This window comes from Pseudonaja textilis, chromosome Z (assembly GCF_049901715.1).
Source record: "Pseudonaja textilis isolate UNSWEBS1 chromosome Z, rPseTex1.2, whole genome shotgun sequence".
Classification (NCBI taxonomy): Eukaryota; Metazoa; Chordata; class Lepidosauria; order Squamata; family Elapidae; genus Pseudonaja; species Pseudonaja textilis.
In genome coordinates, this window is record NC_142008.1 from 10,890,241 (window position 1) to 10,905,779 (window position 15,539).

Below are 15,539 nucleotides of genomic sequence, written 5' to 3' on the forward strand. Positions count from 1 at the left end.
CTTCTAAAATTTCAGAACATAGCTGGAGTCCAGAGATGGTCCCAGAATTCTCCTTAAAAGGGTCTGGGAACGTGCCCTCCTGCAGTGAGAAGTGGGTCTCACTCCTGCCTGGACCCACCTTCGAGTCTTTTTCCTGGAAGCTTTCACTAACCCGGAGGGACAAGGTTCGAATTGATAGATGGTTGAGGCCCTAAAGGATACCGTGGCTTATAGAATCAAAAGCCACTGAGAAGTCAAGGAGAGTAAAAAGAGATGTACACTGTCATCCTCAAATTACTACAGCTGAAGCTTCGAGATATCCCTGAGGGTATCCCTGAGGGTGCTGCCCAGCCCAAATTCGACAAATATCCTCAATGGCTTAGAGTATCAAAGTCCTGAGAAGTCACAAAGAAGCAAAAATCACATCCTGCCCTTGCCATAGATCATCCACAGGTGCAACCAATGCTACTTCTGTCCCACAGCCGCACCCAAATCCATTTCATCCAGGATCAGCAGAAATTCCCAAACATTCCATCTTCTACTCCATCACCCCTAAAATATATAGGGCAAACCAAGGCTTCCTTAAAACATCCGAGAATATGCCCTGTCTTGCAGCATGGAATTTCTCTGTCTGAACTCGCCAGCTCCTTGGCACCTTGGAGGGTTTCGTCAACCACGGGGGACAAGGGTCTTAATTAAATTTCAATATAACGAATGTTTGTTTATCTATAAAGAATCTTCCCCAAGTATTTTTATAGATACACAATCAATAAATTAGAGAGGAACTATCATAGGTCATGGCAACCTCTAAGAAAAATCCTGAGATATCAAATTTTAAACAAGTAAATGGCAATCAGCTAAAAATGGGTTAGAAAATAAGGAATTCTCTGGTCTAATCCTGACAATCCCGAGCATTTTAGCATGCCACAAAGGAGCAGCTGCGGACTCAACCTCTCCTTCCCTATTAACATTCATGAGGATTGGCCTTGGAGGAAGCAGTCAAACCCCAAGCAAGGCTAGGCTGCCCAGCCCAAATTCGAAAGATGGCGCCAAAGGATGCCATGGCTCATGGGATGAAAAGCCACTGAGAAGTCAAGGAGAAAAAGGATGGAGGTGTACCATCATTCGGGGAACACTGATGTTCTTCCAATGATGTCCCAGGCATATATTAGCAATCCGAGGGCAGAGGCCACTCCTGATGCAGAAAACTCTGCCAGTGGTGCACAACCCGAAGCTGCGCAAAGGTTTTCTTAGCCATGGCTTCCACCTGTTCCACCTGCTCTTTTCAGCAGGAGTTGCGAGTCCAAAAGAACTCCCCAGTTGTGAACTGGGTCCACTATGGCACTCAGAGTCATTTAGTCTTGTGAGGAGAGTAAAAAGAGATGTACACTGTCATCCTCAAATTACTACAGCTGAAGCTTCGAGATATCCTTGAGGGTATCCCTGAGGGTGCTGCCCAGCCCAAATTCGACAAATATCCTCAATGGCTTAGAGTATCAAAGTCCTGAGAAGTCACAAAGAAGCAAAAATCACATCCTGCCCTTGCCATAGATCAACCACAGGTGCAACCAATGCTATTTCTTTCACATAAGGGGACTTGGAACCTGCCTGGAAGGAATCCATTTCGTCCAGAATCCACTATAGGTTTTAAACCTTCCACCTTCTATATTATCCTCTCTTAAAAGAGATGTTGGGAGATTGGACAGATGCTTTCCAGACAGATGGACTGAGAAATTTTTTTAAAGAAGGGAACAAACTAAGTTGTGACCCATATAGGGAAAGCTATGAGTGATGGTGGCTTGGACAGACTTATCGCTTTGAGCTCTTAAGCTCTCTTAAGCACTCTTAAGCTGAGCACAAGATGAAAAAGTATATTAATCAGTTTGATAATGATATGTGACTCAGATTCAGGTATTTTTCTCAGCCAATAATGTATCTTTTTAGTTGAGTTCATACATCCAAGACATGACTTGTTTTAATTAGTCAGAATGTTGAATTAGCCAGAGTGACTGGCTGTACATATATCAGTCAAATTCCAGATAACTACATTATAATTCAGTTTGATGTTTGAACCTAGCCTTGAACTTACTTAAGTCAGGTAGGAAGAAAGTTTACAAGTGAAACTGTGAGCATCAAAAGGCAGCAGCATTCTTCAGACTAACAGATATGCTGGATCAGTTCCAGTAATTGGTAGACAGAGGCTGTTCCCATTTTTAGGGTCAAGAATGAGATTAAGAAAATATTACCATATTGTCCTTTAAACTCCTCCAAAAGACAATGACATTCATAGACTGAATGTCTGCAGTTTCAGAAGTAAACCTGTCAGTTTTCCAGGATATTTATTATGGGAGAAGAATAGTGGCTTCTAACACAAAGTTCTTCCAGTATGAATATCTGCAAAATTAAGTTCTAGCTACCACTTTTCAAACTACCGTGTTTCTCATTTAATAAGGCCGGGTCTTATTTTTATTTTTTTTTGAGCCAACATGTATTTGATGGAAATGTAAGCTGTAACATCCCATTTTAAAGCAATTATTTAAAATAATGGTAGACTTACTGTAAGGATGCCATGCCATAAACCCACATCTTTTTTGAAATCCAGAACATTCACAATGGTTTCAGCTTCATGACAAAAAACAAAAATAAAAACGATGTTAGTTCCTGGATGCCAGGTACAGCCAATGAAAAGCTCCATCTAAAAATGTAATTGATTCATTTTTTTCAAAAAAGAAAATAATTGTAGGACAATTTGAAGTAAATCAATTCTAACTCATTGTTTTGACCTATCTGATCCTTCATTTCTCTTTCCTTCATTGTCATTTGCATAATATGTCACAGTGACTTATTCTCCTGAAAATAGGTGGGAAATGTCAAAATAAGAGCAGGAAATTCATAATTTCCAAAATAATGACTGTTCCACTGACAGAGATTTCCTCAAGACATGTAGGTAATAACAGATCTCAAAAACTTGAGAAGTTCATATTAATTAGAGATGAAAATTACAACTCTGAAGTTGTTCTTCATCTTGGCTGACAGTCTGAAGTCTGGAAAAATCATATCCCACAGCTTTCTATCTCATATAAACTTTTAGAGGTCCTGATCTCAGCTGAATATTTGTATCCAGTTCCTCTTTTTATTAATCCTGGTTGTGTTTTGCAGCATGACGGGCATATCCAGCCTGAAATGGGCCTAGTAATTGCATAAAAATGGATGAACTGTATCATACTTATATCCTGTTTCATTTTCCTGGTTGATGCCATGGGAAGAATGAATTTTCTTTCTGAGGGATGACGTAAACTATTTTAGACCTTGCACTACAATTTCTCTGTTGTTCTCACTCACAACAAGAAGATGCTTCAAATACTGCAAAAAAGGGCAGATGTTTCTGGAAAAATTACTGTAACAAATACAATTTTGTCCAAGGACCCTACAGTTCTGAGAAGATTCAAAAATTAATTTGCCTAAGAAATAATCTGTGTTGCTTTCCAATTTTGGGGGAAAACAGTCTAGCTCCGGGCTATTGAATAATTTTCTCCATCCAATTATTGAAAAGAAAATCCAGTAAAATCTATCATGCTAAATCATTTTCTGAAGCTAGTTTACTCGTTGTTGTTTTTTAAGTGTTGAAATACCTTCTGTGTATCCACATGCCTGGGTGAGCGCTTGACAATGGGTCAGCAATGCAATCCTTGTCACCGTCACGCCAAGAACACTTCCATCCTTACAAGTTTTGTACTGCAGTAACACAATTTTGCTCATCAGCGTCAGGGAATAACATCATTGTTGTCAGTTTAATAAACTGGAGATACCTGTCTATGCAAGATGCTCCATTGAGTCATCTCTCCATTCATATCACCCTGCTAATTGTCTATATATCCTTATCGTCCATTATCCTAGCTCCCTAAAGATCCAGACTAAGCAGGTTGGGGGTGGGGGTGGGGGAAGACCCAACTCTTATATTGATAGTTTGCCTGAATGGTTGAACAATCTTATTGAGGCTCCTTGATCTCTACAGAAATCCAAATTAAAGTATCTCCATTAGAAAGCTGCCTAGTTTTTGCTTGAACTCATCCGGTGAAAAGCAGCCTATTTGTTCCCCAGGAAACAGTTTTATTATCAAAGCTTATTAACATTATAAGCTTTTCCTAACCAGTTCTAGATTCTGCATTATGACCAATGGTGAGCAATTTGAAGCCTACGATTGTGTGACACCTCTTTAAATATTTCAGCAGTCCTTTCCTCTGAATTCTCTTGCAGCCTCCATCTCTCAAGTTAAATCTTCTTTGCTGCCTATCTTTGAGCCTATTTTGATTTTCTTCAAATTGGCAATCACTCTTAAAAGAGAGTCTGACTGGCACAGAAACTAAGCTTGAACCATGGCCCCTCACGACTGCAAATGACTATGAAAGATTGCAATCTAAAATTGCACTTGCCTTTTTTGCTGTAATATCAAAATTAAGCATAGGCACTATAATGATGAAGCCCTTCAGATTCAAAAGGACAAAGGGGGGCTTGGCCCTTTACATAACTCCTGTGGCCAACCCCTAAAGGCAGCTATGAAAGCTTTTGCCAGCTTAATATAGGATTTGATACTGTGCATTTATTTTTGTGTTCCTCTACTTAATCTTTGGAAATAGAGATGAACTAGAAGTCCATGTAAGCTAACAAGCATATTTTGGAATAAAATGTCTTTCTTTTGTTTCTGTGGACTCTTAAGCCACCAATATGTGCTAAAAGTAAAGTTGAATAATATAGTCCCACTGGCTTCTAAAAAGAACATCTGTCAGGAGTTGTCAAACTGTCTAATGATAAAATGTAATCCCCATGTTTCTATACACATCGGTATCCATCCCTTCCCTGTAAAAGTCTGCTGAGTGCTACTATGTCTGCTCCTGCATCAGTTATCTTGATATTTAATTCATGAAAAATATTATGAAGTATTCAATTTTCTTCCTTGTTTATTTAAAGCACTTCTATTGCATCTATCTTTTACAGAGTCTGGCACATGGTATTGTACTCTGGAACTTTTCAAATCAGCTTTTATTGAGAAGTTTCCAGTGCTGTTTTTAGAAAACTTCTGATTCAATAGATTCAGTGGATTTCAGATGCAGCAGATAAAATCTGTCTAAATTGTATGCCCCTAGGCATGTTTAATTCTATTTGTGATTTTATACCTGTAGCTGTTTAGAATCCCATTAGTGTCAACAAGCCATTCTTCTTTTTAAGGGATACCCTTTCTCATTAGTTCTTAACGCAAAGATTATTGTATAATCTATAAACATAACAAGTTCAAAGATGCATCCACTAAAATGGCTATCCATTTTGCTGTTCAAAGATGAAGGGGGAAAATATGCTGTATAAATTTAAATATCAAGCTTTTTAAAATTTCCCTAACAATATTTTACAAGTGCAGTTTGCTATAGTTGCATAGGACTGGAACTGTTTCATATACACCTTACTATTTAATGAGTACATTGCAATATATTTACTTAAAATATTTAGTCCACTATTAATCTGGACCCAGATTAATAGATGGAAATGATGCACATAAGAATATGAATGAACAAATGTATTAGGCACATTGCACTCACCTCAATGTAAGCTGTGTCATTGTTCGCATCTTTGATGTGGGGGAACCAATCTCGGGGAGGTTTTGAAAGATGTTTTGATTCAGTCACAAACCACAGCAGCTTTGGCCAGCCTTAAAAACAAACATACAAAAAACTTTTTAAAAATAACAGAAGTCATCATGCAATATTGTGGTCCACATTTCTTTCATAAAAATGACTTTGGAAAGTGTTCTTCAGCAACTCGGAGATAACAAAGAAGGGTCAGTAAAAGCTGGAACCATTAGATACAAAATCCTATTCTTGTTGAGCACACTCAACCTGAGAATTTGGCCCCAGTTTCAAACAGGCACATGAGGTGTTTGACTACACTGCCCATAAAGCCAGGTTCTGCAACCTTAAACCCTGAAGAGCCATTTGGACCCTTTTCCCATAGAAAACACCGGAGGCCTCAAAACCTGGGTGGGCGTGGCCAATTCATCATCACTCCTACCCAGTCACATGACCCACTCACCCAGCCATGCCGTACCAGCTTTTGTGGCTCCCGGTGTTTTCTGTGGGAAATGGGTCTCTCTCTCTCTCTTTCTCTCTCTTGCTCACTCGCTCGCTCCCTCTCATTTCTGTTTTTTGTGTTTTACCTTCTCAGGCTAGGCGAGGAGTGACTGGGAGGGGAGGGCGAGGGGCAGGGCCAGCCAGTGGTGGGATCACCCAACAGGAAGCCATAGCAGAGGGCACAAAGAGCCACATGCGGCTCCAGAGCCGAGGGTTGCTGACACCTGCCATAGAGGATCAACTTCATGTTCCTACAGCTTCTTTGTCTTTCCTTCTCCCACTTCTCATGCCTTGTTGCCAAGCAGCTGGCATGTCACCATCTGCCTTTCAGAAGCTTTGAAAAATATCGAGAATGATAAGAGCAAAGGCCATATGAATGCTTCTTTTTCATATTTTATTTCATATTTACACACACCTCCAGGACAAAATATAGAAGGGAATGCTTTCTAGCAAATTTTATTTTGCAAAGCTGAGAACGAGTGGATTTTTATTACTCCAGAACCCATGGTAGTTCAGATGACGAGGCATGGATGGAACAACATTGATTTACTGAATAAAAGCTTTGGGTTTCAAGGTCTGTTGAAGACAGGATGATTGTGGGTTGGCTTCAGTGAACTGTTCCATTTAACCTCATCCTGCCAGGAGACAATAAGGGTTTAGTCGGGCACTTCTCAACAGTATTGAGATAACAATTATGCCCAACTACAAGAACAATTGAATTGGATCAGAACAGGCAAAATAGACAGGACTGATCTGAAAAGTACAGAGATTTCGAAGACATAAAGTCAGATACCTTTTGCATCTTTTAAATAGAACAATTCTCTACTTTTGCTCATCACTGGGACATGAAATCACAATATTGAGTTAACCCCGCACAAACTTACCTTTAAATTGTGGTATCTCCCCTGTAGGGCTTTTAGGTAGTCCTTTATGGCATGCATCACTAGTCAAGGCTACAGTGACACCACAGCTTCCAAGCAAGAAGCCGATCTGTTGGCTACCTGCATCCTAGTTGAAAAAAAAAAGCAAGGGAGAAAAAGCTTCTAAGCGAATCAATGCAAAAGCAGTAATGAAAGTTTTCCTTTAAAATATATCTGAGCTATTAACATTTGCTTTACTTCGTCAACCATTTTTTTTAAAGACATCTATTATGTTTTGATCAAGGTCCTTGGCTTTCAAAGCTTCAGTGCTTTTGTAAGAACATTTTTTGATAAAATATTTAATACAGAGAATTGTATTTTTCTTTAAAAAGCAAAAATCAGGTCATGAAAGACCCCAACATTTCCAATCTTTGAAACTACAACTTGACATTTGGTGCACAATTTATGACAGGAGATGAAAATCAGAATAAAAACCAGAATCAAATATGGGCACAAAGCAATCCATAAGCTAAATAGGCAGATCTTTTTATTTATCTATAAAAAGCAAGTATAAGATTCCAAACCAGGAAAAACATTAGACTGCATTAACTGGGAGTGGAATCTATTGCTTATAGGACATGGGAATGACTTCTGAATTAGATAATCCAAAGAAAAAGAAAAAAAGTAAATTTATGGGAAAGAGATCTAACAGCCAATAATAGTTCAGCAAATTATGTCTAAAAACAAAAGGAGGGACATGCAACCCCTGTTTTTTTAATTGCCTTCCAGATATCTTGGGCTGACCATTATTGCACACCAATGTTTTAGAACAGTTTGATTCTATGACAATGTCTGCATCCTACTGGATCATAAACTATTGTATTGGTTGGATTTATGTCATACATTAAGCCACAATCTGCCCAATATTTAACATCAACACATTGCTTTGCCTCACCATTTTCACTTATAAAGGCCTTCAGAATTTAGATTATCCCAACAGAAGTAGGGGCACTTGAATTCTGTGAAACCCCAAGCAAAAAATCAACAAAATTACCACAACCATAGCATTTTTAAAAAATCATTTCTTTCTATTTTTTCCTCTTCTCTCCTCACTGAAGCTAACACAGAATATTATAGTTTGGAAAATTCTAGTTAGAAAAAGCAACAACCCTATATCAACAGTATTCGGTTTCTGTGTTTCAATTTGGTCAAGTCACAGGTACTCAACAATATACAACAGCTCAAAATATACAGATAAAATCCATCACTATACCCTAGTATCTGTTCAAGATGCACCAGACAATAGCCAGACACCACGTTTTTCAAAACAGAATAGATAAGTTTACAGCAAGACTTTCATTGCATTACAAAGACATTAGCACTGGAAATCTGAAGCAAACAAAAAGCAGAAATGGAGGTTTTGTGACTATCAAGATAGTAAAAGAAAGGTCTTGAGATATAGATCAGTTTTGTTCAACAACTCAAGTTTGTTTTTGTTTTTTAATGTATACTTAAAAGTTCTTAAAAAGCTATCACTTCTAAGGGAAAGACATGCATTACACTGTCCCCGCATTCAGAGCCTAGCATCAACTCTCTCTAGTCAGATTTTTTAAAATAGTATTTAATTACACAGTTATATATATATATATATATATATATATATATATATATATATATATATATATATATATATATATATATATATATATATATATATATGGGATGAGAAACTGGTTTATGACAGATTTGTATAATCATTTCAAAGTTCAGGCACCCAACAAATTCTCAATTATATTTGCATTTTCTAATGATTAAAGTAATTATGAGATATGTATTTCCAGCTTGGCAAAGTTAAAGACATACTTTTGCAAGAAAAGTCTTCAGAAATGAGCTCTCATTTGGTTTGGCTTCTATGAAAATCCAGACAGAAGGAGGAGTACCCTTTTTAAGATAAATAGAAAGAGACAAAGAGGATGAAATCATGCCAGTTGGGGAAAAATTCTGTGCATGTTGTGCTATCAGTAGACCAAGGAGATTCATAACTAGCCAGATCCTAAAAAATGTACAAAGTTTAAAAGGCATTAATCAAAGTTGGCATAAATATTAAAATACATCCTACATTAGGCTTAGGACTGACAACAGTTGTCTACTGCTTTTATCCTTTGCTGGAATCCCGAAAATTTAGGGTGTCTTTTGGGAGGGAAGGTTGTGGGTTGTTGCTTGCTTTATCGTGAATAAACCTAGCTGACAGATCTCATTATTTTCAAATCATGTCAGTGGTTACTTAGACTCAGATTATTCACTCTGATCCTGGATACAAGCGTTCCTGGTTGTTGGTCTCTACATTTAAAGCTTTCCCCATCAAGGTTTTTCTAATACCCCAAAGAAAATTAAAGTACATCTATTGCCCAAAGACAATGACAGAATAGGACTTCATCTGTCTTTAAAACAAGAAGTAATCAGGACTAATTCAATGTTTTATCTTGGCTACAAAGACTGGAAGGGAGAGTGTAGAAAAGTATGGCCAACCAGAGAACACTATAGTGAGAGAGCTTGCTTCAAATAAAACAGTGCATGTGCTTTCTTTGTATAGCTTGAAGTGAAAAAGGAAATAACACAGAAATAAGACAAAGAAATATCCATATACATAAAATAATATTCCTTAGGCCAATATACACTCTCAACAGTCTTCTCTGGGTCCAATTTACACTCTGTCCTGACATCTGTAGTCTAATAGTATAATGCAAATATATATGCATGCTTAAATTAATAAATAATATTTAGCACATCTACAGATTTTCTTTCACTGCTTCTGTTTTCTATATGTTTCTCAAAAAAGCAATCTAGCAAAAATGCATGAATGGGCTGTTAATGGATGTTACAGAAAATATTTTGGAAATGATGGCAAGCTAAGAAATTAAAGGAGGGAGGAGTTTGCCTTTCCTTGCCAGTATTTTTATTGTTATTCAGCCGCTGGCCAGGTTTTAATTACAGAGAAGGAAAGTCAACCCCCCACCCTACTTTTCCACAGAGTTTCTCTGCCATATAGAGCTAATGCAACATCTGAGCAATTATAGGAGAATGTCCATGAAAACCAACAGATGTGATGCATTTTGTTGTGTTTATCTCATTTTGAGAGAAGAGATAGGAAGAGGGGAGAAGAGATAAAGCACAAATGAATGTTCTTGGGGGGCAAAAATGATATGGTTTCTTTAAAATGTGGTTGTGTGATACTTTTTTTTGGAATGCTATCTGTTATCCAAAAGATTATTCAACTTTCTCTAAAACAGAAAGCTAGTTCATATAAACATGGGCAAAGTCCATTTTAAAACATACTACTCTGCGTAGCTTTACAGAACCTAGCTCGAAAAGAAACAAGTGGAGGACAGTTATTACATATCGCAATATCTCAAGTTTTTCAGCTGCTTAATATCATACATATGTAAGGGATTCTTGTCTTGTGATGCATTTATCAGATAGATGAATTTTTAGGAACTTCATTGCCATACTCCTAGGAAAGGACCCATTCTAAGACAAGGGTCAGAGTGAGGAAAATAGTATAAAACTCTCAAGATTAAAGAACTTTGTGACCATGCCACATACATACATTTCAAACTGAAAGATGAGCTCCTAAAGGCTATTTGTGTCCTCAGATTAACTCCTATAAGCCTAATGATATCTAAGGATAGGATATAACTTTGAGAAAATCAATCACTCCAAAATATTAGCATTTGAGGGAGATTTATACATATATTTCTACAAAACAGTAGTGAAATAGATAGCTATTGTGAAAGAAGGAAGTGAAAATAGCAGACAGAGGATAGCAAGAGTCATAAAGATACTTCAGGAGCTGGGATGAAGGAGACAGATGCAGTAAGCATATTTGCCCAACCTGGATGCCTTAAAAATACATGGACATCAGTTCTCTAGGTTCTCAACTGTCATATTGGCTGAGGAATTCTTAGGGCTGATATTCACAGATGTGTAAGATGGGAAAGCGTGTTTTAAAAAGAGACTCAGGGTAGGTTAAGGACAATCTCCCAAGTAAGTAGAGATTCTACATCACTAGTCATGTTAACCGAAACTCATGGGAAGTAAAGTCAAAGAGATCAGAAGGCCTGCTTTCCTTGAGCTGAGGGAAAAAAGGAAGGTGTAGCAAGAGTGGTTGGAAAGAAGATAAAAAATTAGAATAAGTTTTTGCCAAGCATCTAAGTTATTGTTCACTAGAGAAGGCTCAGAGTGGAAAATTGAAATGTCTACACATCTCTAAAACATGCTATTCCCTAATCAATAAGTTTAATATAACCCACCACTCGGATCTGGCCATATTTTTATGAGCGGGAATAAAGGTGTACAGTTGAATAAGGTGTTATAGAAGCTCCTTGATACAAGATGGAAAGGGAAAGGTAAAGAAGTCCCTGCGAGTTTTACCCTGCTAATTGTAGCCAACTTCAGAGGTTGGTATCCAAGTCCTTTCTTCAGGCCATTAAGCCAATGCTGTTTCCAAGTCAATTGACCAGCATGACATCATGCTGCATTGCAAAGCATACATCAAAACGTGGAATGTTTTTACCTTCTCACTAAAATACCTGATTTATAAGCTTCCATTTACATACTTTTGAACTGCTAGTTGGCAGGAGCTGAGGCAAATGATGGGAACTCACTCCATCATGTGGTGTTAGGACTCGGACCACAGACCTAAGTCACTAAGCCACGGTGCCTCTACAGGAAGATAATGTTTGAATTCCTTTAACATGCCTATTCTAAAGAAAGACTTTGGGTGTCACTTATTTCAGGCATGTTACACAGCAATACAAAAGAAGAGTTTTTAAAATAGCATACTGAACATTGCCTGCTTTCCCAGTAGCTGATATAAGAAAACCACTATGCGTTGAAAGTCTTGTGGGTAGAATAACCAGTGAGTTAGAAAGGGCTGGATTCTCCCATAAAATCTGTATTCAGTTCTGAAGTTCTCTGCAGATGGAGAAAGTACACGTTGAGAATTTCTCCAGGCAAGTGTTCTTGGGTTCTTCATCCTTATTTTAGGAATCACATTAATCAAAACCACATGAAATTATTCCACACCATTCATTCAACTCTTTCCCACTATAGTTTTATTTGATGGATGATTTTTACTCATACATTTTTGAGGCATGCAAGAAGATTATGGAGAGTTTGAACAACTGAGGGACAAGAGAAGAATTAAGGGCTCAAGTGTGAAAAATTAAATGGCAGAACTTTCAAGCAATCTGGTAAAATTCGAGCCGCATAGGTAAGGGTAACCAAATGTATAATACAACCCTGCCTATATTATTGGTTGTCCTCCAGCACCTGCTATATATAAAACCCAGTTACAAGTGTTTTAATTAACCAGAGTCTTGGGCCCTTGCTGCCATTTCTCTTTTTTAAAAGACACAATTGCCTCAAGTTCCTTTTCAGTAAATTCTGTGTAAACATGATGCTTGTTTACACAAATGATTTTTTTTTTTACAAAAATTAATCTTGGCAAGAATTTTAGCTAGAGCAAATTACAAAATGCTTTTAGCATGCTTTTGAAAGAGTCACTAGCTTATTGTGGTATCTTTTCAACTATACGTAAAATAAAAGTGTGATGAAAAACTTAGCAGCTAGTTGTCCAATGCAGAAAGGCCTTACATAATTTTTGTACAAGGAGAAGGGAAGGAAAGGGAGAAATGTAATAGGTGTCATTTCTCTGAAACTGTTATATCAGTGCTTCCCAAATACTTTCCTCCATTATCCAAAACTGCTTACCAAAAAATCCTTATTTAAATGTCCCTAATGTGATTTTATAATGATACACAAACCCATTTCCCAAAGAAAAGCCACTTTTATCCAATTTTGGGTAATTTAACCAGCTTTAGCAAGCACTGTGTTAGAAAATGATTCTTGCTAAATTGCTATGTATAAAGCAAGGGCAAAGATAACAAAGTTTTCCTATCCAGTTATGTCTGAAGACATGTTCTTTAGTCATGTGGCCAGCATGGCAGTATACCAAAGGCACATGGAACACTGTTATCTTCCCACCAAAGTGGGACCTATTAATCTGTTTGCATGCTTTTAAACTGCTAGACGTAAGGCACCTGATATTCCATTGTGACTTCACTAGGTGGGACATGCCATATGTTTAAAGGGAGGAAGGGACTGGCTCCTATTCCCACTTGAAAACCATTCCCAATTCTGCAAACTGCCCTGTTACTTTTGCTGAATTGAAATGCTTTAATCTCAGATAAATTAGGGAATGCAAAGGGAATGGCATGAACGACATGTAGCCAGTGGTAGGTTTGCAAGGGGAGGCAAGTGAGGTCTGAGAGACATAAGTAGATTTCCAGGATTGGAAGTCCAACCACTTTTCTGTATGTTTGTGACATACACATGGCTCCAAATGCCAGAAGATTACTAATCAAAGCAGCAAGAGGGCGTGACTTGTTGCATTAATGGCCCTTGGTCCACAATCCTGCCTATATCATCAACTAGATTTTTTGGACGGGGCTATCTAAAACGTATATTTAAGCCTCCCCAGTAAATTATTTGCTAAAAGCATGATTCACTGATCACATCTTAAGCTTTTGCATTTTACTCTATGGTAAATCTCCTTATAGGACCAGATATACGCAGGTTATTCCTAGCCAACATGCCAATGCACAGAAAACTTGAACTTCCTAAGAAAAGAAATAAGGGATTTTTCTCTTCTTGTTGGGCTATTAAATCCCCAAATCAATATATGACATTTCATTGTAGTTTAAATTATAAAGAAAGACCTTCAACTTAATTAATATGCACCCAAAATATGGTCAGAAACTATTTTTAGCAATGCAACTGCCAACAGTTTTCAATCATTTACTTATTTCAACTGTTCTTAATATTTCCTGTTTTCAAAAATGCGTTTATCATTATTTTGATCATCAGGCCGCCTGTAATTCTTTGAAAATCATAACAGAAGCATTCTTTTTTTAACTGAACCCAAACAATGCTGATAGTCTCTAAAGCCATAGATGTCTTTTGGACCACCTCAGAAATTCATAATGGACATCTCTATCACCCAAAAATGTATTAATTATGCAGCTGGCTCAAAGTCTGCTCCGAAAAGAACATCCATCAGCTTACAAATTGAGGAAACAGGCTTGTCACCACTCTTAATTCCACTGGACTAGCTCTATAAGAATCCTAGTCATATAAAGCAAAGTTTGATGCTCTAGTTCCCAATCAAATCTAATTTTTAAAGAATAAATTGCCTATATAGGAAATAGCCCAGAGTGATAAGAGCAAGATAATTCCTGCCAAGTTCAGGGAGCTTAGTTTTTGTAGTATCGGCACTGCTTGAATTTTATTCACCTAAATGCAAATAAATTTAGACCTTTCTAGATAATCATTTTATAGCTATTTTTGTAAGAATTCTAAGCAGTTATTATTCATGGTGCCCTTTCAGGGCCATGCCATAGTAGAAAAGGAGAACCCTTGTAAAACATGGCACCTTGGACAATCCTGTCCATCAAAAATAATGGTGTAATTGGTGGTGAGCTCCCTCACCTTCTCTGCACTTTTCTTCAATGTGGCTTAAGGTTAAGTTTCAACTCATTGAAAAATATAGCTCAAAGCTTTCTCTTGGGTTTCATGGTTCCACATGCAACCAATCTTTTTATTTTTGCATGCAAAAATAATTCCTTAGGGAACTGGGGGACTGAAGCCTAAAAAAAACAGATTCTTTTCAATGCTGGTCAAATTCTATTTAGCATTCAGCTACACCTATAATTTATAACCTGTTCTAAAATAATATTTAAAAAGTAAGCCCATTTTAGCTTCCCAATCAAGTTACGGCAAAGTCATCAGAACATGTATACACAGATGGTATACATAATCTGACAACGTATAATAAATATGTTATACTTTCATAAATACATTAAAGCAACAGTGCCATGTCATTTTTCACTTCCTTCTGAAATGCTCAAAGATTATGTCCTGAGATCTGACATTAATTCCTGCTAAGATATCTGGAAACTTATTTCTCTTACCTTTCTGGTAAGTGGCACTTCAATAGGAACAGGAACAACTTCTGCAAGAAGGCAGCCATAAAATGCTACCATAAAAGCTGCGGGATCATTGTTGGGAAAAACAAGGGCTACCTGTAAAAAAAAAAAAAGGGCAGGGGGAAGGAAAGTAAACAATTAATAATACCTGTAGATGTAAATACATTTTGCAGAATGCTTCTATAGCACTGCAAATAGACATCTTACCAACTAAAGCAACCAACTACAGGTGAATAGCATGCAGGACTAGGCACAGAAGTAACTCGTGTGTCTTTCTTGGTTCTTGGAATCTGATATCAAGCAACTGGTATCACTCTGTAGTCTGTACTCAAGAATAGCTAGGGCTTCTATCATTTGTGCTAAGGTGGCTATGATCTTTAACTAAAGAACTTCTGGGTGTTCATCCTGGAAGGAAGTCTGCCCAGCAGTTACCAGAAACAGAGCATTCTTAGTGATGGCCCTTAGTGCCTAATTCCTTCCCTTGCTGGATTCCCCCAGCAAACTAAATTCAATTTAAGTATTTTTTTAAAAAAAAC

The 15,539-nt window shown here is 37.4% G+C and overlaps 1 protein-coding gene across 9 annotated transcripts in view; it reads right to left on the reverse strand.

The window, feature by feature from the left end:
* DIP2C (DIP2 acetate--CoA ligase C (putative)) overlaps positions 1-15,539 on the reverse strand; it is a 350,386-nt gene that overhangs the window by 47,675 nt on the left and 287,172 nt on the right. For 5 of the 9 annotated variants that reach the window (XR_015740061.1, XR_015740062.1, XM_087916235.1 and 2 more), the window contains 6 exons: positions 14,989-15,099; positions 8,822-8,899; positions 6,983-7,106; positions 5,571-5,680; positions 3,612-3,714; positions 2,537-2,601 (listed from right to left, as the gene is read on the reverse strand). Coding sequence is in view for 7 of the 9 variants with exons in the window: in XM_087916235.1 (XP_087772361.1) it covers positions 2,537-2,601; positions 3,612-3,714; positions 5,571-5,680; positions 6,983-7,106; positions 8,822-8,899; positions 14,989-15,099 (591 nt within the window). In the remaining 2 variants the exon portion in view is untranslated. The remainder of the gene's footprint in view (positions 1-2,536; positions 2,602-3,611; positions 3,715-5,570; positions 5,681-6,982; positions 7,107-8,821; positions 8,900-14,988; positions 15,100-15,539) is intronic. The other 4 variants (XM_087916233.1, XM_087916236.1, XM_087916234.1 and 1 more) reach the window with 1 other exon arrangement.